Source organism: Lingula anatina, chromosome 2 (assembly GCF_051362555.1).
Source record: "Lingula anatina isolate TDL-2025a chromosome 2, LinAna3.0, whole genome shotgun sequence".
NCBI lineage: Eukaryota > Metazoa > Brachiopoda > Lingulata > Lingulida > Lingulidae > Lingula > Lingula anatina.
The window spans coordinates 13045300-13070298 of record NC_141768.1 but is presented as its reverse complement, the minus strand read 5'-3'; the positions used below and the strand labels follow the sequence as shown (position 1 = coordinate 13070298).

The window sequence follows — 24999 nt, the reverse complement described above, 5'->3', positions numbered from 1 at the left end:
GAACTGCTTGCCTGCAATTCCTGCATAGAAAAAAAAATACCATGAGTAAATGGTAGTGATATTTTGTCAGAGGATGAAGGGAGGAAATAAATGCTTGCAATTCTGCCAAAAACCCAGATGAAGCTCAAGGCGGGAAACAGGATGAATGGTAAAAAGCAAACATTTGCCATCTGGGTGCCCATTTTTTCATACCTGTGTGTATTTTCACACCTGTACTAGTAAATTCTGGGCATTCTTTGGCAGGTAATGTGCTCCTTAGTATCCATCTGTTTCTGCAAGGATGTGATGTTATGCCAGCAAAACAAGAGGAAGGTATCCAGCAGGAATAGATGAACACCCCACAAATACATGTAGAATCATTGGTCAATCTGATATAGAGGGTGATTGAAGGTCATCAGGCACTGCAAAAGTGGAGTGGCCTAGTCCCTGTTCTAAAAAAGGTTCATCATTTCTGATTTATTTTAGTCATATGATTGCAAACCAATGGCCAGTGATGTTTGCTGAGTGTACTGTTTACATTGGCAAACTGTCTTTAGTCATCAGTCATCAGTTTTTCATAGACTAGAAAAGTTTTGTTTTATGATTGTGATTAACTTTTCCAAAAAAAAAAAAAAGTGAAATCCAGTACAGTATGCATTCATACAAGGTGAATATTTACTTTTACATATTTATGCTTTGTGTTATGTTTAAAGTGAAACAGGTGAAATGCCTAACCCCAGAGTTTTTGTCTAATGTTAGGTAACTTGCCTAATGCAGTGAATTGAAATTAATGCAATTAATGCCCTATTTCTAGGTAACTGTAAAGTTCTTATCAAAGAACATTTTCCAGGAGACATGTAGCCAGTAAAGGTTATATTCAAGATAGCTTTGATGTGGTATTCCTTCAGTGGCTCCAAATGAAGAGGTAATTGAATCTAGACTAAAAGCAGCCAGCCCCGTAACACATAGATCAGCCCATAGTGTTTCTAAGGTTGAGCTTAATCAGCTGTAATTGACTAATCAAGTCACATTTATGCTGGAATTTGTAGTACGCTTAGTATTGGTAATGTTGTTGCAAAGGGAAAAAGGTGACTGCTGATTGGGTGGTTCAGGTCACACCAGGCAAAGTTACCAGGTGTCATGATTTATAACAGTGCGTAAAGTAACTGAGAAGCTGGAGAAATATGAGATTTATGTGATTTATGAGTGTATAGGTATCTTATAGTATATATAAGCAACGTGTGTGTGTGTGTGTTTTTTCCTTTTTCTTTTTGTTTTGGGCTGAAATAGTGCTATCACTCATTGTTGTAGTATCATACTGAAAGTTAATGTAGTACGTTTATTCTCTTTACGGACACTTATCAGGCTTATTGGACAATATTATATTGATTTTCATCAAAATAACACAATGTACACTTTTTATGGTATCTGGTTTATGTATATTAGGTAAATAAGAAAAGAAAAAGCATCATCTTTATAACTAAGAAGCTGCATGTAATGTGAGAATCTTTTGGATTTGTTCAATTGCACAACCAGAAAACACTAATATATGCACACTCTAACAAAAAATGTCTTTTTTAATTAAGTTTGGTATAAAATATCATTGTCCTGACTCCTGTGTTTGTCTTAGGCCGCATTCAGAACAGTGGACTAACTAGTCTGCAGGTCAAATATGGCAACCCACTATAAAGCTAGCCATCTAATCCTCTAACAGACACTGAATAGATTACCTGTGGGGAAGTACTCAAGTGGGTTGGCCATATTTGACCCTCAGACTAGTTTGTCCACTGTTCTGAACGCAGCCATACATTTGCTGTTCAACCAGTAGAACACTGTTCTGGATCCATGCTGATAATGTAAGGGAAAGTAATTGATTATTCAGTACTGTATCCACAGTTGGCAACAGTTTTAGATGAGCAGTGATATGCATTTAATTATATCTGATGGCCAACCAGTATATGTTATCATATTATTACAAGTTGGCTTATTTTTATAAAAGGGTTAATCATAAGTAGTTTCATCAAAACTAAACAAGATTCTTTGAGGTAAAACAATACCATGCAGATAGAAAATGCAAACTGAATCATACCCTCAAATAAACAGTAATTGTCACAAAAGATAACTGATGAGCGACTTGATTGAATAAAGTTTATGAATGGGTAGGAAGAAAATCAATAGTCTACATACTACTAATGTATTTAATGCGGCCAGTTCCATAGTAAAACCATTCAATAGTAGTAGGTGTGGGATGCATTCATTACCTGTGTCTGGAATACAAATGGAATACCATCATACCCAAGCTTAAAATAGAAGTCTGTTTGATAGCATAATTTGTGTACGAAGTTGGTTCACTATTGGAGTTAAACACAGTGACAGATGTGGGTCTTATGACCATCTGAGGGTTCTAGTGATCATTGGTCCAAAGCTTCATTCACTATTCTAAAGATCCATATTTCAAGGGTTCACTGTTCTGGGGTTTGGTATTCTGAATGTCTGCTGTTCCAGAGGGTTTGCTATTCTAAAAGTTGTTCCAAAATACACCTCGAGAGAAGCACAAAGAAACGGAATAGAATGAAAAGGTTTAAAGAACATGTAAAATGTATATCTGAAAGTTGGTGTGCACTTCCCTGTTGAAGGATGAATGAATATTAAATAAAAATCATAACATTATGTCTGTATATTTATTATGATTTGGCAATAATAGCGCATTCTCAACGAATTAAGCCAGGCTTTACAAAGCTGGTGACCTAAAAATGGCGGACGTACATGAAAGAAAAACCGCCTAATCTTTTAATAGTCTCTCCGCCTCCCCACACGTCGTCCCTGCAGGGTACAGTAATTAAATCTCGGCTCCGTTCGCTATGCGGAAGCTACCTGAGAAACATTAAGTGTGCATGCTCATCAGTTACACTCGTGGTGAAGAAAGCATGGCGGCTGAAGGCGATCGAAGGAAAAAAGCTCTTCTGTTCTATTATCTTTGAAAACAGAGACGAAAAAGGAATAATTTGGCCCGTAGAGCAGCAATGAATCGACTATCTACGGAGATAATATCACCAGAGATATTCACGGAAATATTAATGTTCGGAGCCGAGATTTAATTACTGTACCCCGCAGGGATGACGTGTGGAGAGGCGTGTGAGAGGCGGAGAGACTATTAAAAGATTAGGCCGTTTTTCTTTCATGTACGTCCGCCATTTTTAGGTCACCGGCTTTGTAAAGCCTGGCTTAATTCGTTGAGAATGCGCTCTTAGTCATGATAAAAAGTAAAATAAAGAGTACTGCCTTTGAACAAGCAAACTATCAACAGAGTACTTTCTTCAGACACAATATTTCCTCACCCCTCTCTATCTGCCTCAGTTGCATACATAAATGCACATATGCATGCACATAAACATGCATGCATGTGTGCATACATGCACACGCACACACACACACATGCACACCCCTTTTTTGCTGAGAATGCTACTCAAGTTGTGAGAAACACACCAGTAGCGTACAAGTAATTTCAAGAATTGCCCATAACATCCTAGGTGCTGATTGCTGGATTTTATTTATTTCACCATGAATGTTTCAACAGCAGACTTAAATCATTTATTTGGCAATAAAACGGTTGGCACATCCCAGGTATTGGGGAGGATCAGCAGTTGCCAGGCTATATTCTGCCCAGGACCTTGCAGGATCCTATGTCCTAAAGGAAAGATATGCTGAGGTATTTTCTGGGGGCTTTTTGGGTTTTCTTACTAAGTGCTTCCAATGTGAAGCTCCTGAAGAGATACTGCTGTAGCCAAGCATATTCTTAATTTGTGTGAAAGGTTTTTTGTAAAATGGTATTTTTACCGTGTAAAGGGAAACTGGTAATTATTTTCCAATGTAACACAAAAAGTTCAATATCTGGAAAAATGTTTAATGAGGTATGTTGAGAAAAGAAGTATTTGGTATAGTTGCAAAAGACTTAACAGATACTATTTCTGTTCAACAAAGATATATTTTTTAAAGCACTAAAGTCAGTTATAAAATGGTCCATTTGGTTATGTAAAGTAGAGGGTGTTAACGTGTTTGTTACTTACTATCACCACCCCCCTGCCAAACACACATAGATACACACGATTTTACTTATAAGGTTTAAGTAACGTACTAGATGCATGAGAACTGCTTTTTAGCCTTTTTCAGTTAATATCCTTTATTATGTTGTAATCAAAAAGTGCTGGCCTTGTGCTGTGTGATAAATTGACTTTGAGATTTCTTGCACAGATGTCACACAGCTTTGTCTTTCCCACATCATAAGTGGATGGAAGTCAAAGGAATAAAGAAAGTTCTACTTGTGTGCTCTATGGGAGGCATGGCAGTCACAGAACTGTGGCTGTGGAACAGAAAAAGGGTTGCTAGTGATTTGATGAGGGGAATGATCTCTGGGGGCAGGGGGGGGGCAAAATTAAAAGTATGTAGAAAGTTACAGAAAGTAGTTTATGCATGTTTATTTCAATATGTTTGCAACTAAAAAAAATGCTGTAAAGAAAGTAATATGTAAATTTCTATTACTAGTAGGGTTGTGAATCCTGTCCCCCCCCCCCCCCCCCCCCCCCCCCCCCCCCCCCCCCCCAATTTCAGAATAGTAACCTATGCTGTAAGGTACGACTTCACTATTTACAAAGTCCTGCAATAGATAATGATCTCATTTTAGTGTGCTGTATCGTAAACCCACAAAGTACATTTTCAGGAAATGCTTGGGAGAGCAAACTGGTATTTGAAAGGGCCAGTATCATTAATTCAAGTGAGAGAAGTACTCTGTTCAAACATGTGATCAATCAGATCTCTTAGTTTAAGTATTCTAACTGCTCACTGAAGCAAATGAAAAAAATGTCATGCATGGAGGAATTAATTTACATGGATTTAAACACTAGAGTACCTTGGGGTTACTCATAAGGTTCTAGTATTAATTTTTCTGGCCAGTTGGGATATGTGCATGGAAAAACCCACTTGTGAGACAGGAAAGCTCTTTCTGCATCAAAAGTCTGGAGAAAAAATTGAACAGAGAACAAAGTGATGGGTAAACTGTTCAAATATTGAAACGCATCAAAGTGTAACCAGAATTTAGCTTAGGAATTAAGTCGTTGTCGATCGCTCAACTACTGTGAGATATGTAGCCTCTTAGTAACCAGAGATTTGTACCTGCATGGCTGAGTCTGGACATGCCATGCCCCTTTACCTGGTGAGATATAAATTGATACATTAGTCTTCAGTTAACAGGAGGATTTCATTAGATTCATGTAACATCTTGCAATACTCATTATGGGAGTTAAGTGAAAAAGGATAAACCAAACCCACTTTCCTATGCTTACCATCTCTTTAGAGTTTGGATGGTTCATTATGCACTTATCATGAACAGAAATGTATGTGAAGGCTCAAGTTAAACGTGATTTAAGAGTAAATTAAGGTAGTAAGTAGATAATCTTGGTGTAAACATATCTGTGATTGTAGCTTTCAAATAATCATAGCATGTTGGACTAGGATATGTATGTTCTAAGTTCTGTTTGTTTGGTGTATGGTCACAGACACAGTTACATTTTTTTTCTTTTTTGAGATGCATTCTTTTTCTGTAGGGGATGTAAAGCATACTGATAGTTGGGTATATTTAGAGGGTTGTGCTTCAATGCAAGGATTCGGTATTCCAAAGGTTCGGTGTTCTGAAGTTTCACCGACATACGTGTAAAGGTACACATATTTTTTGGAAGAGGGTGAGTTACACATTATTTTGCGCTATAGAGTTTAACTCGTAGTTGTTTTAGTAAAGAATTACCCATGCATGAAATCTGTGCAGATTGTAAAAAAAATGCAAATATGAGAGAGCCTCCTAAATACCTTCCTTTGACACATAAGTCAGTGCTCGCCCCGATTATGCAACTCATGCAGCTAACGCATCAATTAACTTTTCCAGAATAACGAACCTTCAGAATGCAAACTCATTTTTTCTACAGAATAAAAAGCCTTCAGAATAGCAGCTGATTTTAGAACAACGCTGCCCCTTTCAGTTTTTGGAATAGGGAACCTTTCGGAATAGCGTACCTTCAGAAAATAGAGCTGATCCCTACTTAGAGTAATTGGGACCATTTCAAACATTATGCAAAAAATAAAATTTCGTTGTGGGGACATGGCATTTTATCAAAGATAAAAATTGATCAGACAGAGGAGAATAGAGAAGGGGGGAGTTTGTTATAGTCTGGAATGTTGGTACCATTACATAATAATTGATTTCTTTCCAAGTTTCAATCAATGCAGTTTGAAGTTTAGGACATAGCCTAATGTGGATTCCTTTTTGGGACTTATAATGCTTGGCATAATTTTAGTATGTGATTAATGCTTTATGGCAGTGAATATAACATTACAAGATAATATGATTTCTTAGAAGTTTGGTTTTGTAGAAGTTCAGAGCTATATAAAAGTTTGAAATGTGTAGTTCCAATCATTTAACTAGTACCCTCACTTGAAAGTGAGATATGTTTAATGCATATATAGTGTGATTAATAGGATTGACTTGAAAAAAGTGCTTAATTTATCATCCTATGTTGACAGAAAAAATCTTAGATATTTTCAATATTGACACAAAGTCTACTTCAGTATAAGCATGAAAATTTATGGTATATAGATATAACAGGTTTATAGCTGCTGTCTACATGCATATTTATGCAAGCACACATACTGTTGTTACTGTGTTAATAAATATATTACACCTTCATCCTTGTCACTGTCTACAAAATTTAACTAAGGTGACAAGTTCAATATCCCTTTCAGTTACTATTTTTCAGTTTGGGTGCAGTTATGATCAGTGTATCCAAATAGGCCTGCACACCTTGGACCTTTTGCACACCTGTGAATTGAGGGGACACATCTCAATGCCCAATCTCATTATTCAAGTACCTGTGGTGCCACAATGTAACATTTATTCCTGTTTTCCTTGTGTATGGCACACACCAAAATTATTGCAAATTCCCACGCTTCTGTAAGTATAGGGACACTGCCGTACACAGTGGCAGGCTCGGTTGAGTGCACTCAGTCTTGGTCACTTGACTTTTTGTGGTGGAAAGGTAAAGAACGTGGACTGCATGCAGAGTGGTTTTAAATGTAAAAATTCTTTACATTTGTTTACAGAAAACTGGCTGTGCCCTGTATTGGTATACTGAGACACAGGGAATCGATTCCATGGCTTTTTGGTGTTTCAAATTCCTTGACATGACAGCTACCCTGGTTGCCAATGAGAATAACACAATTTTAGCCTGACAAAATAAAACGTATAAAATGTGACAAGAATTTGATAACACGGGCGCAAGTCTTTATGAGGTCTGTTGGTAATGCCCTCCACATTTGTGGGATCCGTGGGAAAAATAAACTCTCTGACACTCATACACAAGTGGTTGGCAGTTCAAGTGCTGATATCTCTACGATTGCCAAGACTACTCTTGTGAGAGATGGATCCTGAACAAAGCTCTCCAAAATAAGGACCGTTGACAGCAGAACTAAAAGATTAGACTATTGATGATAGCTTATAAGTATTACATGATTGCTTGTTAATTCTGCAGGCAAAAAATAACATGGCATGTGTAGGAAATAATAGGTTTAAGCATTGAGGATTTCTAGATACTGCAGCAAATAGGTTATTTGCACAATTATTTAGAGTACTAGAATTGCTGATAATGTGATAATTGTTGTGAGTGTAAACAAGGCCCCTAGGTTGTGTCAAGTATGCTTCAGTGAAGGACTAGAAAAAAAAGGGGGGGGGGGGTTGGAGAGTGACAAATAAGGGCAGTCATATTATGGTTACTGTGTTTAGTGTGGGTGAGCGGTGGGAAATCCAGGCTTGAATGTGTTAGCTGCATGTTATAAAGCAATATTGAAATTCTGTGAGATCTAGTTCAACAAGATGCCAGCTATCTGATGTGGAGACCCATCAAAAATCTTTTAACAATACACAAACTATATTTTGAGGAAAAATGCAATTTAGAGATTTTTTTTTAAAGTAATCGGAAATGATACAAAAGAAGACGAGTCTAATAATGTTTTGTAAAGAATCTTTTTTGAACTGCTTCTAGCATTTAATGTCTACTGCAATGCATATAATGTAAATAAAGAAACACTAAAATGTCATCATTTTGATAGACACTTTTAATTATCTGATGATTTTATTTATTAATTCCTTCTTTACTTCAGTTGCTATTGTAGGAAACACAATCACCAAATACAAAATAGCATAAAAAAGTAGAATTATATAAATTGAAGTATTTTTTAATAGTAAAAGCAACATGGGTCCATAAATCAGAAGTGTCTTAGTGCTTTATAGTTTACACCCTGTGATTACCCCATAAAGCATGGCAAGAGATGCTGGTTACATGGCATTCACACACTGCTCCACATGTTTTTATTCAATTTTACAGTGATCAGTTCAGTCAGCTTACAGAAAAAGGTAGTGTAATGAAGGGGGGGGGGGGGGATGAGGACATCTTGACACATACAATGGAAGTCTTACAGGCACCACATTTCAGCCTTTATCCAGTCCTGTATTTATTATGGAAGTGATTAACGCACCTTCACATCAACACTGTGAACTTTGAGGGTGATAAAAGATTGATCCAGGGTACCTCTTACTTTTCACCTGCTGTCTTACAAAAAATGCAAGGTGCAAACATTGTTTAGAAAGAGATAATATTTGACAGTCACTGTTGATATTTCTTTTAAATGACAATTAAATGCATATCTGCATAACTGTTCCTGATTTGATATTGGTGTAAGTTTTTGTTTGTTTGTTTGTTTCTCAATGTACAGATCGGAGACAATAAGCTTTAAACATGTATATTCAGGGGATGGTTTTTAAAATATTAAATATTGATTTTCAATATAAAGGGGAACTTAAACATCATGACAAATGCTGATCATTTACACTGATTTTCCTTCTAAATTTGTAGGGCTATTTGGTGTTTAACTAGGTGCATACATGGGAAATCATGAAATGCTGTATATCAGTTTGATAACCTTTTTATCTAATAGATATGTTATCTGTTCTTTCAAGATAAAGGGGAGGGGGCAATCATACAGGCCACAGGGGTCTCTTTAATATTATATCTTATGCAAATAATATAAATATGTAGATAGATGGAAATACGTGTCTGCTCAGTGTAGATCCCATATGAATTATAATTCTGTTATGAATCAGGTTTTCATTATGCTATAACTTGAACTCCTCTATGTTAGTTCTTCTCTTACTTGTTTTTATAAATGTTAGGATCAGGATAAGCCTGTCCAATTAATCCATTACCTAATTGTTATCACTGATGATTATCATGTTTTGATCAATTGATGAGATATTCACTGTTAAAAGAATTAATTCAGATTAGTCACCATACCTCTCTCTTTGACATATATTCATTAATTTTTACTCTTTAAAGAAACCATTTTGAGGTATTTCATGGTTTGAACCTTAGCTCTAAATTCCAAAAGCAAATGTGGTAAAAATGAACACAATGATAACAAAATATGTTGATAACACCTGAACGCAAACATGAATGAAACGGGGCAAGTATAAATTCCAGTGCATTTGAAATACAATGTGAACAATGTCCAGGTCAGCACAATGAAATTTGTGTATTTTGTTACATAATACTTTAGTCAGGTGCTAAACAACAATATGGGAGCTGCTGATATGCAGGGCAAAAAGCAATTATCCTGACTTTTTTTACTAGACTTTTTAAATCCTTTTAATTCTTCCAGACTCTCTTGTCTATATGTCTGTCCATCAGTCTGCTTGTCCATTTGCTTGCCCATTATCTAGTCTGTCTAGATGCCTGTTTTTTTTACCTTTTGCCTGACTTAAACTTATAAAATTTATGTTTCAGAAAGATATAGATGCAATAAATTTAATTGGGCGATATTTGATATTGAAATGGCAAAAGGAAAAAAGAATGTATATATTATAAAATGTAAATTGTTCAGGCGTATAGCCAGCAATTTTAAACGAAAGTGTTTTTTCCTAAAAAACTGGATCTTTTACCATGAGACCTCCTTTGTGTACTAGCTAAATCAAATTTTACCCAGTGAGGACCTTTCCCTGGCAAAAAGGGCATTGCTTTCCAACACTCCCAGCCCCCTGGCTATGGACCTGTTTTGATATAAAAAATCAACAATCTCTATTTGCTGAATATGCCCAATAACATCAATTGCCAATTTTTGACTTGCTGCACTTGTTACACAAAGCAACTCTCCCCATAAATTCTTATTTACATAGACCAATCCTCATATCATTTGTTTTCATTTCTTAAAATGCTTCTAGCAAATTAGGGTTTTTTCCAATCTAAGTGACTACACCTTTAGTTCTTTGTTTTTTCATTAGTTTTTAGGTAAGCCACTCGCAGCTAATTTGCCCCACTATGTTACAGATTAGGGCGAGTCTGTCTGGCATTGCCTCATTTATTGTAACTACCTGTAATCCTGTAATTGGTGACTGTGGCTTAGACAAGAGCTATTTACACATGCTTATACCTATAATTCACTTATCATCTTTGCTGTAATTTGTGTGACCACTATTGCCTGTCAGCAAGGGAATGTAGGAACATAAAGGCAGTTCATTTCAACTATCAAATATAATGTAGTGATATTAAAATGGTTCTGCAGTATGTAAAAAAATCTTACAAATGACCTTGAATCATGTTTTTGATAATTTCATTTTGCCACATTAAAAAAAAGCCTACCGCCTACTTAGAATATTAATTTGAACTGTTTTTCATATTGATATGAAATACATATGTGACAGGATGCCAACTCATCTCCTCCCCCCCCCCCCCCTCCCTTCCATGTAATGCTCTCTTAGTCAAATCAGTATATGTTGTCTGTGGCTTGTGGCACCAGTGGCAGTAGCTGCACCCCTACTGGGATGAGCATGACATCTGATACCTGTGGGAGTGTGTGGACTTGTGCTCTACCTGGCCTGGATGTGTGAGCATCTCACTCCACTGATTGCTACAAGCATTAAGCACACCTGGCCAGGTGTGTGCCAGGCAAAACACTCAGTGGCCCTCATCCAGCAAGACCTGATGCCTCTCGTGCTAAAGACCTGCTGGGCCACGAGCCTCTTTTTCTTCTGCGTCCCTTGCCTGCTGCTTGTCTCTCTCCCTTGGTAGTGACATGCTAGCTTGCACTGACAGGTGAAGAAAAGAATGAATGACCCCCAACAAATTCTCTTTTCATTTTGCAGATTGCGAAGATGTTAAGTTCTATATATGGGCTAAAGCTCCAAGGAACTGATTTACTGACTTTTATTAGATGACATCGGTTCTGATTTCTGTTGCACAATACCTGAGAGAATAAGACATTTGATAAGTAATGAGGAGTGTGAGAAAGTTTCCATTTCTGTATGTGGACACATCTACTCGGGAATATATGACTACTATTTGATGACTGTTTCCATTAATTTTTGATGACATCCCCATTATCCATGTTAGATTAGCAGTGACTATTATTCTTAGGAAATGTGATAAAATATTTTGATGTTAGATCTTCCTTTTATTAAGAAAATGTAAAGAAAATTTTGTGTATATTTGGATAATAAGTTATTTATAGAAACAAAAAATTAAAATAAGTGTTCTGAAATCGTTCTGTCAAGAAATGCAGTTATGCCTTATAATAAAAGATATATTATTATAACTAGACTTCATACTTGCTATAAAATATTTATTACTACTTAAGCCTAAAGTCACAGAAATTTGACCCAGGCAGTGTGTGCCTTGCCTTTTCTTATTCTCCATAATTAATAGACAAACGTACTTCAGGTGATAGAATTGTTTTGTAATTTTGCCTCACTTTTGTTGTCTTTGTTCTCTTATTTCAATAAGATCAAAGGTTTTTTTTTTTTTTGGAAATTGTGTAAACTCTCTATTGTGGCAGACATTTGAATTTTAATATTGCCTTAAGAAAGACATCTGTGGAAAGTTATATTCTCTTTTTCTGTGGTTTTGATGTTATTTTTGATGTTGTTTTCTTTATTCTCTCAACAGCGTTCATACACCTTGATACTGGAAGCTTGGGACTTGGATGGAACAACACCAGGGCTGGGAAGTAAGCCAGTGTTATGTCTGGAAAATCTTAGAAATGAAAAAGTTTTTGTATATAGAGGAGAGAGTATAATTTTATTGGAAATAATGGTGTTCTTGATAGAATTTCAGTCTTGTCCATGCCCCTTTATATTAAAAAATTGTTATAAAATTATAATGCCATATTAATTTCTTAAATCTTTTATTGTTACTGATATTTTGCATTTGATAAAAAAGACAACTTATACTTGTTGACATTTTTTCATAAATGTTCTAATAATGCAAAGTATGAAATAACAATTGCCCCACCTATTTTATAGATGGCAATGCTATGATCGAGCGAGCTGCCCATTCAGGAATCATTCTTCCTGGCCAGGACTGGCACACTCTGACACATATTGGACCTACCGCAAGCTTTGTCTACAGAATTCGAGTAGTCTGTGACCCCTTCTACTACAACACAACATGCAACAAATTTTGTCGACCACGGAATGATCAGTTTGGCCACTACGAATGTAACGCTAATGGAGATAAGGTGTGCCTGCCAGGATGGATGGGAATGAACTGTGAAACAGGTAGAGGAAACGTAACATTTTGTATCATTTTCAAACATTAAGACTGGACTTCACATAATGTTAAATTTTGGAAATATATTCAACATGGGTGCTATTTTATTGTGATAGTGAATTACATCATACTCTGAAATTACATCATACCCTGAAGCTACCTTCTTTGACTCTGTGATAACAGTCAACTTTTCTTCTGATGTGTTATAATCTCTCCATGAATTGAACAAATCCTAAGATAAAACATCCTCAAAACAAACAAATGTGAAAAGCATCTTTTTCCATTAATATCATTAAACCAATGCAGTGACCTAATGGACCCCCCCCCCCCCAATCCAGTTTTTCTGTCAATTTGAAAACATTTTTAGTAGTGTTTTTTAGGTGTTGCTAGGTAAGAAAAAATAGCAAGACATGAGAATTTGAAGGTCACTTAGAAGATAAATTTTATATTTATGAATCTTTTAACCACCAAAAAGTAAGTTTTACCACAGAAACTGTTACTTGGTGATGGGTATATTTGTTATTGATTTTCATATAGATGTGACTTAGTGCAATATTTTTTTGTTCTATCAGCTATCTACTAATTAGATAACAAGTTGCTATTGGAGGTATCTGTGGCATTGCATGTGAATTATTTAAGTTCTCTTTTTTGCTTGCCTGAGATAACAATACAATATTATAATTTAATAAGTAAGTTCAAGACCTTCATTGTGATGGAAAACTTATGTTAACTTTGATGTTTCTACACCTTGCAAGTTTTTCTAATAATGGGGTTCTGCAATCTTTAACTCATTCAGTAGTTATTGCTTATGCTGAACAATCACTTTGTATTTTGTCAGAAAAAGACAATTAACACGCTACTTACACACTGTTACTGATGTTTTAAAACTCTTTCAACCACTGGAGTCATGCAAGTTTAGTAGATGGTCAAAATGCATAATCTGCAATATTGAAATGTTTCAGTTAGATTGACGATGTTAAGATTTTGATTTGATGGCCACTTGCAGGCACATGCACGCACGCACGCACGCACACACACACACACACACACACACACACACACACGCACGCACACACATGTATGTCCGCACACATCTCTATGCCCACACTTCCTCCATATTTGGAGTTTTTTTCCCATTTTTGTGTAATATGTCTTAGTTCCGTCAGAAAATTATAACTATATAAAGAATATGATATTTTCTTGACCATGAAGCACTAATAACGTAGTCTACCCCTGGACTGTGAGGTTTAGACTTTACTTAGCACAATTTCTGGAAAATATTGATAGGCGATACAAATGACCAGATATTGGAAAAGTACACCACTCATTAGTAGCCCTCTTTTCTTGGTGTCTTGATAATGTGTATTAATTACCCACCAGTGCGTGCCATGTAAATTATCGACCATTGTCTTATGTCAACACACATGTGGGATAATTCTCAGCTGTCGTTTCTTTCATATGTAAAAATTTCACAAGTTATGGCCTTAGTTAACAGATTCATTGATGAGTAGATGACTTGCATGATATTTCTGGGGTTCATCTGACAATCCTTTTAAAGGTGCTGAAAAAATTAAACAGGAATGGAAAGGTGTCCTTTTAGTGTTGCCTTTATGTTTCTACGAGTAGATGAACTTGGACTTGACAATATAAATTACTTGCAGTCAGTTTTTTAAAAATTGATATTACATATGTCAAATGCCATATATGTACAGAGTTCAAGAGCAAAGGAGGCCAATGATGCAGGATGTCTTTTATAAAACAGTATGGGGCTTGACAAGTTTGTCACGAAATGTTTGAAAAACCAGACATCAAATGAGGGGCCAAAACATGTTACTGCATTAGTGTGTCTGTAGGGTAAACCTTGTTCTCTTACAGCTGACACAAATTATGTTGGAGAGAAAACATAACATGTGTAAAACAAAATATAGTATAGCATAAATTACCAGAAAGAGTGACACAGCTGGGAAAATTGCTGTGATGTGGAATTATACATGGCTTCTATGTTGGTGTTTATAAGGGAGCATTCAGATAGACACATCTACTAGCTGGGACAGTCCTACTCTGTAGGGGCCCTTGAGAAGCTAGCGAGTAATTAAATTTCAGGTGTGCTCAGCTTTATTACCCCCTAGCTGCTTGAGGAGGTGTATCAGACAATTAAGCTGATTCTGCTGATTGCACTTAGCGTGAATCCCTGCAGAGTTGGATGTACCTAACTAGTACGATGTGTTTTTCTGAATGGGGTCTAGAAATATGCCTCGCATTTGATTCTGTTCACATTGTGCCTCTGGGGATTTTTTGATGTTTTTGCACACAGTTAAAGAGATGTTGAAGCTGTATTTCCTGCAAGCATAGATTGACTACATTGATGACATCCCATAATACTTTTTTATACTCCGTTTGAAATATAGCCGTAGAGGGAATTTTGATTTTGAGGTGCTCAGACTTGAAATACCTTAAATGATGTACACCATCAAGTTGAGCTTATCTATTCCAGCACAACCTATCTTGACTAAAATCACTATACATTTGATATCCCCTTTACAGACAATTTTAAAATTAACAAACAGGATTACATAATTGTGCCTTAACATTCCCCCCTTTGCTGTCTTTAAAAATAGAAATACTCAGCATGTTTTATAAATTATCAAAAATTGACATTTTTTCAGAAAGGTACACAGTGTAAAGTTTGATAAACTCTTACATTTTTATCCAGGTTGGTTGAAAGAAAGCTATAGCATATATTATCCTTAATACTGGAAAATTTTTGCTCTTATCTTTCACACCTTTACACCCCCCTCTTCCCCCATACACGCACACACACATCACAGAAGAAAAATTATAAAAATGCAAATTTCACAACAGATGGGCTGTCCACAAATTTGAAAAGAAAAATGGTACTTATGTTTTTTTAATACTTTTTTAATACTTCTGTATTACAGAAAGCTGTTGCATTTTACTCGTTAGTCTGCAACATGTCTTTATAATCTGTTACAACCGTGTTGTTTTATCTTTGGTGTCGCACACCTTGCCAAGTCTCATAGGCATGTCTGGACGTGGTCATGTAGACCTCTAATCCCAGTTATGTCACTAGGACTGACTTTAGAACACTAAGTGCAATTGTGACACCAGGCATTCTCCTTCAGTGCTTATCAAGACTTTGTTAGCGTCTGTAACCCCCAAACCAAATATTTTCCTAATAAATTTTTAGTTAATGCCGTGTTCAGGTAAAGAAAACATGCTAGCCTTTGGCTGCCTGTGGCCTTAGGTAAACTTTTTACATTGCATCCAACATCACATACTGCTGTGTTTGTGAATTCTGAAGTCTGCTGGGTTGGTCTTGCAGAATTGCCTATAACAGGCTGTATTATTTGTGGAATTAATGTTATTCTCTCTTGTCTATAAGACTATTGTGTTGATTCATAGAGGAAAAATGTCTAGTTTTCACTGCATTTTGTGCTTCATTAACTTCATTCTTTGCTTTTAACAATAGACAGGTTTATTTATTTTGTTTATAGTAATAAGAACTATTACAAGTCTGTAATAATTGAAGCTATTGTCCTGTATGATATTTATACATAAGAATATCTGTTTGCTTTTCCAGCTATCTGTAGAACGGGTTGCCACAGCATCCATGGGTCATGCACCCAGCCAGGGGAATGCAGGTAGGGATATAGCCCCACTGCCCAAATTTCCTTTCACTTTCCTTTTTTCATCCTTCTAAGCCCTCCCATAGCAAATTATCATCAGCAGTTATGCAAAAAAAAAAAAAAAAAAAAATGTATATTCCCACATTACCAAATAAGCAGTCACAAAGTTCAGTTTACATTTATAGCTGGTAGCATTTTTTCAGGGGTAAGAATAATTAAAGTTTCAATTGTTTATGTCAGTGAAATGCAAGCAATTTCTGCAACCATGCCTTCACACATCTAACATTATTTCACATGTCTTAGATTACAGTCACATTTCTTAGAACTGTTGTACTAATAGTATAGGGTGTGTAAAATTACTTAAATGGATTAAACCCCCATATCACAAAGCATTTTAATTTGCACAGATGGTTTGAAACTTGAAATAAAAAATTGGCCCTGTAAGAGTTGTAGCGGGTCAAGGACTTCAGTTTATTTTTGCAGAATCTCTTTTAAAAGCACATTTTATGATAAGCTTATGTGAACTGCTCAGTAAGAATACATGTTTGTGGTACAATGTGGTGGTGGCTAGGTTGCCATAGCCCCTATAATCAACCAAGCAAATAATAAGGCATAGGGGTAAATTCAGTGAGATCAGTTTGAGGAGTCTATTTACAGTACTTAATCTGTAACATTGTGATGACAGGCAGGTTAGACCCAGGTGTATTAAAGGCAATGAGGGTCTATTAAGTGTAGTTGTTAGCATGATTTATGTGCAGTGACTCCCTATTATGAGTGACAGGACCAGGGAAGGTCTCCAAAACAGTGGAGGACTGAGTTCATGTAACTTTGGACCCTGGCATGTGCTGAGAGTACCTGAGCTGTGAAGAGCATAGTGACCCTGTAATAAAAGTATTATATATTTAAAAGCAGTAAAAGTAGTGATGTGATCCAGTTGGGATGATTTTAGGCAAGTGAATAACTCCCAGCATGCAAAGATTCAATTTGGACTGGTCTTGGGTGATTGCCCCATTCTGCCATTTGAGACTGTCCCTGGGCATGATTTACATCGACTACCTCCTCTCATAGAACTTTCCCACGCTTTTTTTCAGCAGAGGGTGCCTACCTAGCTAACGGATTGTAGAGGGGAAAAATCTCTTCCAAACAACATAATGAATGTGATGTCTTATCACAAAGTTCATCAACACAGAGGACAAACCCTGGCATTAAGTGATTTGTGACCTGTGTTTAAGATGCTAAAAAACTGCCATGTGAAACATTCTGCAGACCAAAAAGAACTATCCAGCTGGCAAAAAACATTTTACTTTATTTCACACTCCAATTCTTGATTTTTGACTTACACCAAACTTGTAGAAAATATTTTTCATGAGATAGATCAAAAATAATGTTACAATAAAAGTGATAGAGATGAGGAGCAAAATAAGCACAGCCTTTCATCTGAGCCCTTTGATCTTATTTAAAGTTAAAAGTCTTGTGTTTGGGAGGGACCTTGTAGATAATGGAAATTTTATCATAAAACCAAACACGTGAGTGATGATGTAAGACCACTTAGTGAAATAATATCTTTTCTTTTAAAAATTTACTAGAATTTAACCCCTCCACATTTATATAAATGCTCAGTTTTTTGTTTAATATATTTTGTTTGACAACTTATCTATGCCTTATGCAATGCTTAAATTTATTCATGTGAAAAGTAATTATTTGTCACCAAATGTCCATATTTCTGGTTTCAACATTCTAGTGTTTAATACTCCATTGACACAGGTGGCATGTAATTAAAGAAATGCTAGCAAATATGGAAAGTAAATGTTTGGACACTGGCCACACAATAGAAAGGTGTGTTTTTCTGATATTGATGCCTGTTTTAACTAAAGGATAATACCAAGTTTTCCTTTGCCATCTCTATATGAATACATTCTCCATTGAAAATGCACATTCCACCATCAGCCTTGCTGTAGGTGTTGCATTATATGACCTGTATGGTATGTCACTCGGTCGTTTAATATGTTTGTTAGGCACCTTGTACATCTTAATACCTATTTTTTTTCTTTAGGTTTCAAATTCTCACTTCAGTTAACAATAATTGATGCATAAAATGACATATTTTGACCACATTCTGCATTAAGGTTATATTTTTAATTCAACTGTGCCAATAGGTAAAGCTGTGGTTTGTTTGGTCTGGTTATACGACCCCTTGTTGTCCTGTACTGTCTGAGCATGTTTGCTTACTCTTCTATTTTCCCACACTTCCACAAAGCCCCAGTGTACAGGTATGTTCTTTTAAATCCCCATTGATTCAGGTGATGATGTAGGATTGTGCCATACATTGTTAATGTAGACATGGCGGGTTAATGGAGGGTTTAATGGTCCATTTATCTGCAGTTGGAAATTTGAGAACAAATATTTTTAATCATGACTTCGTGCCAACTTGTGGTTTTGTTTTATGGTAATCTGATAATTTAGGCTGACAATATAAAAAAAATTATGTCTGCTGCTCATTCAGATGTGTGGTACTGATTTATATCATTTAATACTATAATATGTGAACATACCAAATGTGTATGATTACACAGTATCAATTTGACATTTCACTTCCTTGTCATAATCTTTTTTAATACGATGAACAATGTTTTAAAAAAAGATTCAGGTTGCAGATTTTCTCTTATCTATTTTTATTTATCACTACACAAATGCTTGATTATTTTTATTACTTTTTCTTTTAAATTTCATTTTTCTTTTATTTATTTTATTTCATTTTTAATTATTGATATTATTCAGATAGGAATAAATCAAGGGGAATCATCAATGGAATGTGCTGTGGTTCATCATGTATAAGCATGTCTCAGCCAACAGGTGTTAGTACCCCACCTTCCTCCCCCCCCCCCCCAACCCCTCCTGCTCAATCCACCTGTCCTTCCACTCTATTACAGGCTCAGTTATAAATATTTGTATCAAATTCATCATCAAAGGTTTCGATCAGGCTCTTATATTTGCCTGGTATTGTGTCCTGATTACCTTCACAATTGGGACTTGACAGATAGGGATGTAAGGGGGGACTGGAGGTGCCCCAGATCCTATTCTGAACACAGGTGAAAAATAAACCCCCTTGCGTCATGCACAGGTGAGTCACAAACTGCATTCAGCACTGCTGATTTTTCCCGTGAGAAAGTTTGCTCGAGCCTATACTATAGGCACGTTGAGCTATTGTTATCCAATGACCTCTAGGATTAATAGAGTGCAGAAGTTTCAATTTGGGGGAGGGGACAAGCAGTTTTTATCTATAGAACAAACAAGTGTGACAATAGTCAATGACCCCTACATTGCATATTAAACATAGTGCCGGCCCAAAGGCAGTATTATTCACCCAAATTGTTGAATTGTCAACTTGTGATAAAGAAAACAAATAGGCAGTTTCAAGTTTCCCCACAGTGTCTGAGCCTGTGACAAGTGAAGCATGCGTGAGGCCACAAGCGTGGATACCTAGATGGCAATTTGTTGAGGTGTACACTGTAATTGTGTGCTTCTTAGGTGAAGGGGCCACACTGTCACCCCTTCCTCGACAGTTAGAAGCTGATTGTTATAGTAACAGGATCTAAACAGTCATTTATCAGTGGCGTAGTGTGGGAATGTTTGACTGTCATGGCACAGGTGTTGCAAATATGCTTCGAGCTTTAAAGTAGTTAAACGGGACTCTGTGTCAGGCCTCTGTTGTACAGTTTTTGATCTAGGTATGGTTTAGCAGCAAAAAAACAAATTAAATGCACTTTTATATCCATGAGTTATGTGAGAGCGACAAGCTTGCAGTGCATGTAAATTACTTTGCGGTTCCAGAATCTGGGTAAAAAACTACAGAAGTCAAAACAGATTAAAATCCAGATTGGAAAGGTTAAAAGTACAGAATTTATTTTATTTCATCAGTAATTGAAACCCATTCTTCTCAAAATTGGAAACAAACACCTCAAGCCAAAAACAAGTTTCTATAGTGCCTAAAAAAGTCTACATGTACACCAGCCATATTTACAAATCTCGCTCAAGCCCTATAAAATCATGAATACCAAATATTGTTTGATACCTTTGTCCATTGGTAAGCTCTTTATCTACTTAGAATGTTTGGCAAATGTGATTAATGCTGTTCACTTGAAGATTAAGGCACTATAAGGTGGCTTTAAGCTCTCATCAACAGTTGGGAAAGGTCCCCAAATCCTATCAGAAGTTTTGCTTTACTCAGATGCCTTTAAGTGCTTATGATGTCATTTATACCTTCTGGTGGTCATTTTAAAAAGCCCCAGAGGCTACTGGGTGACCACTAATCGACTGCACTGATAGTTGATATGGTGGTTTTCCAATTATTGTTTTCATCACTTACACCTTTTCTTTTCCTAAACTTTATAAAATAACAGAAATATAAAGTATCATTTTTTTACATTGAGTCTGATTAAATATTTGTAAATATTTTTGAAAGTTCCATTGATATAAAAACAATTGTTTAATTTGTATTTCAGATAATGTAAAATTTTACAAGTAAAGCTTTTATTTTTATGTTGTCATTAGGGGTACCTTTAATTTGTAAAATGCATGACATATTGATATTCAAAATTCCCAACTATAGAGCTTAATAGAATTCATTAAGGCTTCGTTCACATGCAGTGTCTATTTTCTAATTTCTATTTTCTATTTGCGCTATCTTATGATCACGGTCTGTGGCCTGAATATCCCGCCGCGTAATTACTGGCAGCGCAAGCCAGTTACTTATAGTAACTTATAGTAACTGGCTCGCGCTGCCAGTAATTACGCCGCGGGATATTCAGGCCACAGACCGTGATCATAAGACATACCGTAAATAGAAAATAGAAATTAGAAAATAGACATTGCATGTGAACGAAGCCTCAGAAAAAAAATCAGGAATTGACAATTATCTGTTGGATATTATTTTTCTAACATAGCAATTATACTTTTTAAAAATTTCAGTTGTGCATTTGGCTGGCAGGGCCCACTCTGTGACCAGTGTATTCCCTATCCAAACTGCCGCCATGGTTCTTGTCAAGGTTCTCCTTGGCAGTGCATATGTGATACCAACTGGGGAGGCATCCTATGTGACAAAGGTGATACATTTGTTATGTTGTAATCTGCTATTTGTAAACGTAGAAATCGCATGCGGGTGGCAATTTTCTGAAGTTCAAAGCAGTGTTGGAATTCAATGACAACTCACTTACAATTGTGATGTGCGATAACTGAGCAGGGTTTCCACTATAATTTCCCTCCCCTTCAATTACTGATTATAACATCAAAGAAGGTTATTGTGAAAGACAGATTGAATAGCATCATCCCAGTCACCTGTGAAAATGATGCAAAAAATGCTTTTATGCCATCTGAATTTTTATAAATATGTATGTTTTCTTCAGGCAAGCTTCAATTCCTTTTTGCTAGTTGCAAAATGGTAAACCTGCTTTCATATTTTCACATCACGTATAATCTTTATCAGCAGAGAAAAAATGTAATTTCAAAAATTTCCTGTATTGTAGCAAATAGTTCCAATGAAATTGAAATATCTATATGTAGCACTGATATGCAATGATGATAATCATTCCAGATCTAGATTATTGCGGCAACAAGCACCCCTGTCTCAATGGAGGCACCTGTCGTAACACAGCACCTGATGAGTATCAGTGTAACTGTCCAACTGGGTTCTCTGGGGTCAACTGTGAGAGAGGTATTGATAACATTTGATTATTGAGCTGATATGTACATATGTTGTATGTTGGAAATTGATTTTTAATGTGTGCATGTTATACAAGGTAATCAGTTGATATAAAATGTTTTCAGGTATTGTTTTTGTAGCTTATGCATTTAGATAAGATTCCATAGCAGATAGTCATTCATGACAAAGAAAATTATTATAGTTTTGATTCAATTAATATGAAGGCATATAACATGCTAGTTTTACTAATTAAGAAAAAAGATAACTGCATTAGTAAGTAATGCCAAGGAAAAATAACATGTACTGATGATTTGAATGAGAAAATTAACCAAAGCAAGTGCCTATATTACTAAAGCATCCCATTCTCTTGTTGCATGAAAAAAGATATGTATATATGTTTTTCTTTTTTAGCTGACTACATCTGTGCCCCATCACCTTGTTCTAACCACAGCACATGTGTGGAGAGGCAGGGGACTTTCTCTTGTGTCTGTGAGCCAGGCTGGACTGGGGAGCTGTGTGACATCAGTGAGTATGACGGTTCAATGATTTGCCTAATGCTTTATTAATAATTCAGACCTCAGTACACGAAAAATTATACTCTTGAAATGTGATTTTCATAACATTGGAATGAGGAGTTGATTTAAGTGGTAAAAATCATTTGAGAAAAAGGTGTCCATTCAGTAAAAAGTGCACTACAATTATAAGGCAAAGAGCCACAATCTGAGTCTCAGTGAGTAATGTTGACATGATATTTAAGCCAAACATTATGGAATCTTTTCAGACATCAATGAATGTGCGTCCATTCCATGTTTGAATGGAGGTACCTGCCATGACAGAGAAAATGGCTATTTTTGCCAATGTGAATCAGAGTGGCGTGGGTCGCAGTGTCAACTTGATGCAGATGAGTGTTCAGGAAGTCCTTGTCAGAATGCATATGCCTGCCGCAATCTTGTTGGAGATTACGTTTGTGATTGTATTGTGGGATGGACTGGGAAAAACTGTGATGTCAGTAAGTATTATGTGCAGTTATATTTATGTTGACAAGTGTTTTTTTCTTTTGGCTTTGACAACGGATTTAGAATTTCATTAACATGCCTTTTCTCTGTCATTTCAAATTCACACATATTCACATGCATTTCTGCATGTACAGGTATACAGACAAGCACACACATGCACAGCCACTTAACAATTTGTTCAACAAAAAAGAAATGGTAATTGCACAGAACTTAATATATTACAACCTTGGTCAATGTTTTTCCTTACATCTTGTAAAAGGTGCATCAAAGCTAAAGGAGTGCTAATCACTGTTTCTTCTATTTTTTTCTTTAGACATAATGGACTGTCATGGCCAGTGCCAGAATGGAGGTGCTTGCACAGTAAGTACATATTGCCAGCTTTTGTTATCTGGTGGTAGAAACACAAAATTTAATATAAATTGCCTGATGTGAATTCTCATAATTAATGAAGTGCATGGTGAGAAATACTTCTGAAACTGATTCTCCATCCTTTGATTTTTTTCTTTTGCTAGAGAAATTCTAATTTGATTTGATCAACATTTTTTTTTAATTTTCTGTCTAGGATTTGGTGAACGACTACTTTTGTCAGTGCCCTCAGGGGTTTGTAGGCAGAAATTGTGAGGTCAACATCAACGAGTGTGGCAGTAACCCTTGTCACCATGGCGCTCACTGTGAAGATCTTGTCAACTCTTATCGCTGTCTTTGTCCCCAGGGGTACACAGGAACTAACTGTGAGGTAAGATGTTTTGAAACGGATTTCCTCATTTGAGATGACTCTGTGCGAGGGTATATTACGCATTACGTATATAATTACTTGCTCCTTGTCAGCTTTTATGGTATTTTGGTCTCTATCACAATCTCCAGATTATTAACAGGGGTAAGAATTCAGATCATCTTTCAAACAGGATCTGAACCAATATCTTTAACTACTTGGCACAGCTGATAACATAAATATATTGTTCAACTTTTCCCACTTACTAGTTGGGATTAAAAACTATAATCATGGTTCTGGCTGGTTTGTGGGAACTTTTTGGTCCCAAAAATTGTTTCACTTTTGGCATGATGATATTTGGTGTATAATGAATATATTGAAGGATTATAGTTGATTGAATTTTTTTAAAAAAATTGGCTTCTGGTATATCTTCTAGTGATACATAGCAGTTAAATTGGTCACCTCATATCCTTGTCAATAAAACCTCATGTTCTATTGTAGGTTGATGTTGATCTTTGTGATCCAAATCCTTGCCGCAATGGGGCACGCTGTTTTAACATGGTAGATGACTACTATTGCCTATGCACTGAAAACTACGAAGACAAGAATTGTTCAAGGCCAAAGTATAGGTGTGAAGTAGAGACATGCCAAGGTTAGTGTTTTGATTTTAATATGCATGTATATAAAAGGACACTAAAGGACATTAAAAATTAAACAAAATGTTTATATAAGCAAGAATGTCAATTACCATGATATAAGGAATGGCCAATGTTAAAATTCTCTTTATATTTGCGAGATATTTATCGAATACTTCCTGCATCCAATCCCATAAGTTTTATAGCACAAGATAACGGCAAGTTAATGTAATACAAGAATAAGTACAATGTTGATAAGAATCATTTTATTCTGTTTACCAGTTATTGACAGCTGCACAGTTCCCATTCCATCAAACACCAGCCTGGGTGGTATACAGCTGGTGCCTTCTAGAGTTTGTGGAGATCATGGTACTTGTTACAGCCAGGCAGACGGTGGCTTCCGATGTGTTTGCGATAAAGGCTACACGGGAACCTATTGTCATGAAAGTGAGTGAAAAATTATATCTGTGTTGCTGAGAGAAAAAAATGTAGTTAAAATGTAAGCCTACTGAATTTAAAATTACATAATTTATATATTGCATGTAATACAATTGGGTTGGAAAATGTTGGATTTACAGTGGTGTGTGATTAATTAATCATGTTTGATTGATTTTGTTAACTTTTAGAGTAAAGAGAACTTAAATTCAACAACAATGATAGCTTCTCCTGGATAT

The 24999-nt window shown here is 36.0% G+C and overlaps 1 protein-coding gene across 3 annotated transcripts in view; it reads left to right on the top strand.

Annotated features, from left to right (window-relative positions):
• LOC106176441 (protein jagged-2) overlaps positions 1-24999 on the top strand; it is a 53459-nt gene that overhangs the window by 20952 nt on the left and 7508 nt on the right. For 2 of the 3 annotated variants that reach the window (XM_087004359.1, XM_013558830.2), the window contains exons 4-14: positions 12015-12075; positions 12371-12625; positions 16219-16279; positions 21233-21366; positions 21855-21974; positions 22374-22487; positions 22744-22971; positions 23292-23338; positions 23541-23714; positions 24192-24342; positions 24608-24772. In XM_087004359.1, coding sequence (XP_086860485.1) covers positions 12015-12075; positions 12371-12625; positions 16219-16279; positions 21233-21366; positions 21855-21974; positions 22374-22487; positions 22744-22971; positions 23292-23338; positions 23541-23714; positions 24192-24342; positions 24608-24772 — 1510 coding nt within the window. Of the gene's footprint in view, positions 1-10839; positions 11166-12014; positions 12076-12370; positions 12626-16218; positions 16280-21232; positions 21367-21854; positions 21975-22373; positions 22488-22743; positions 22972-23291; positions 23339-23540; positions 23715-24191; positions 24343-24607; positions 24773-24999 lie in introns of those variants that run through there. The other variant, XM_087004360.1, reaches the window with a different exon arrangement.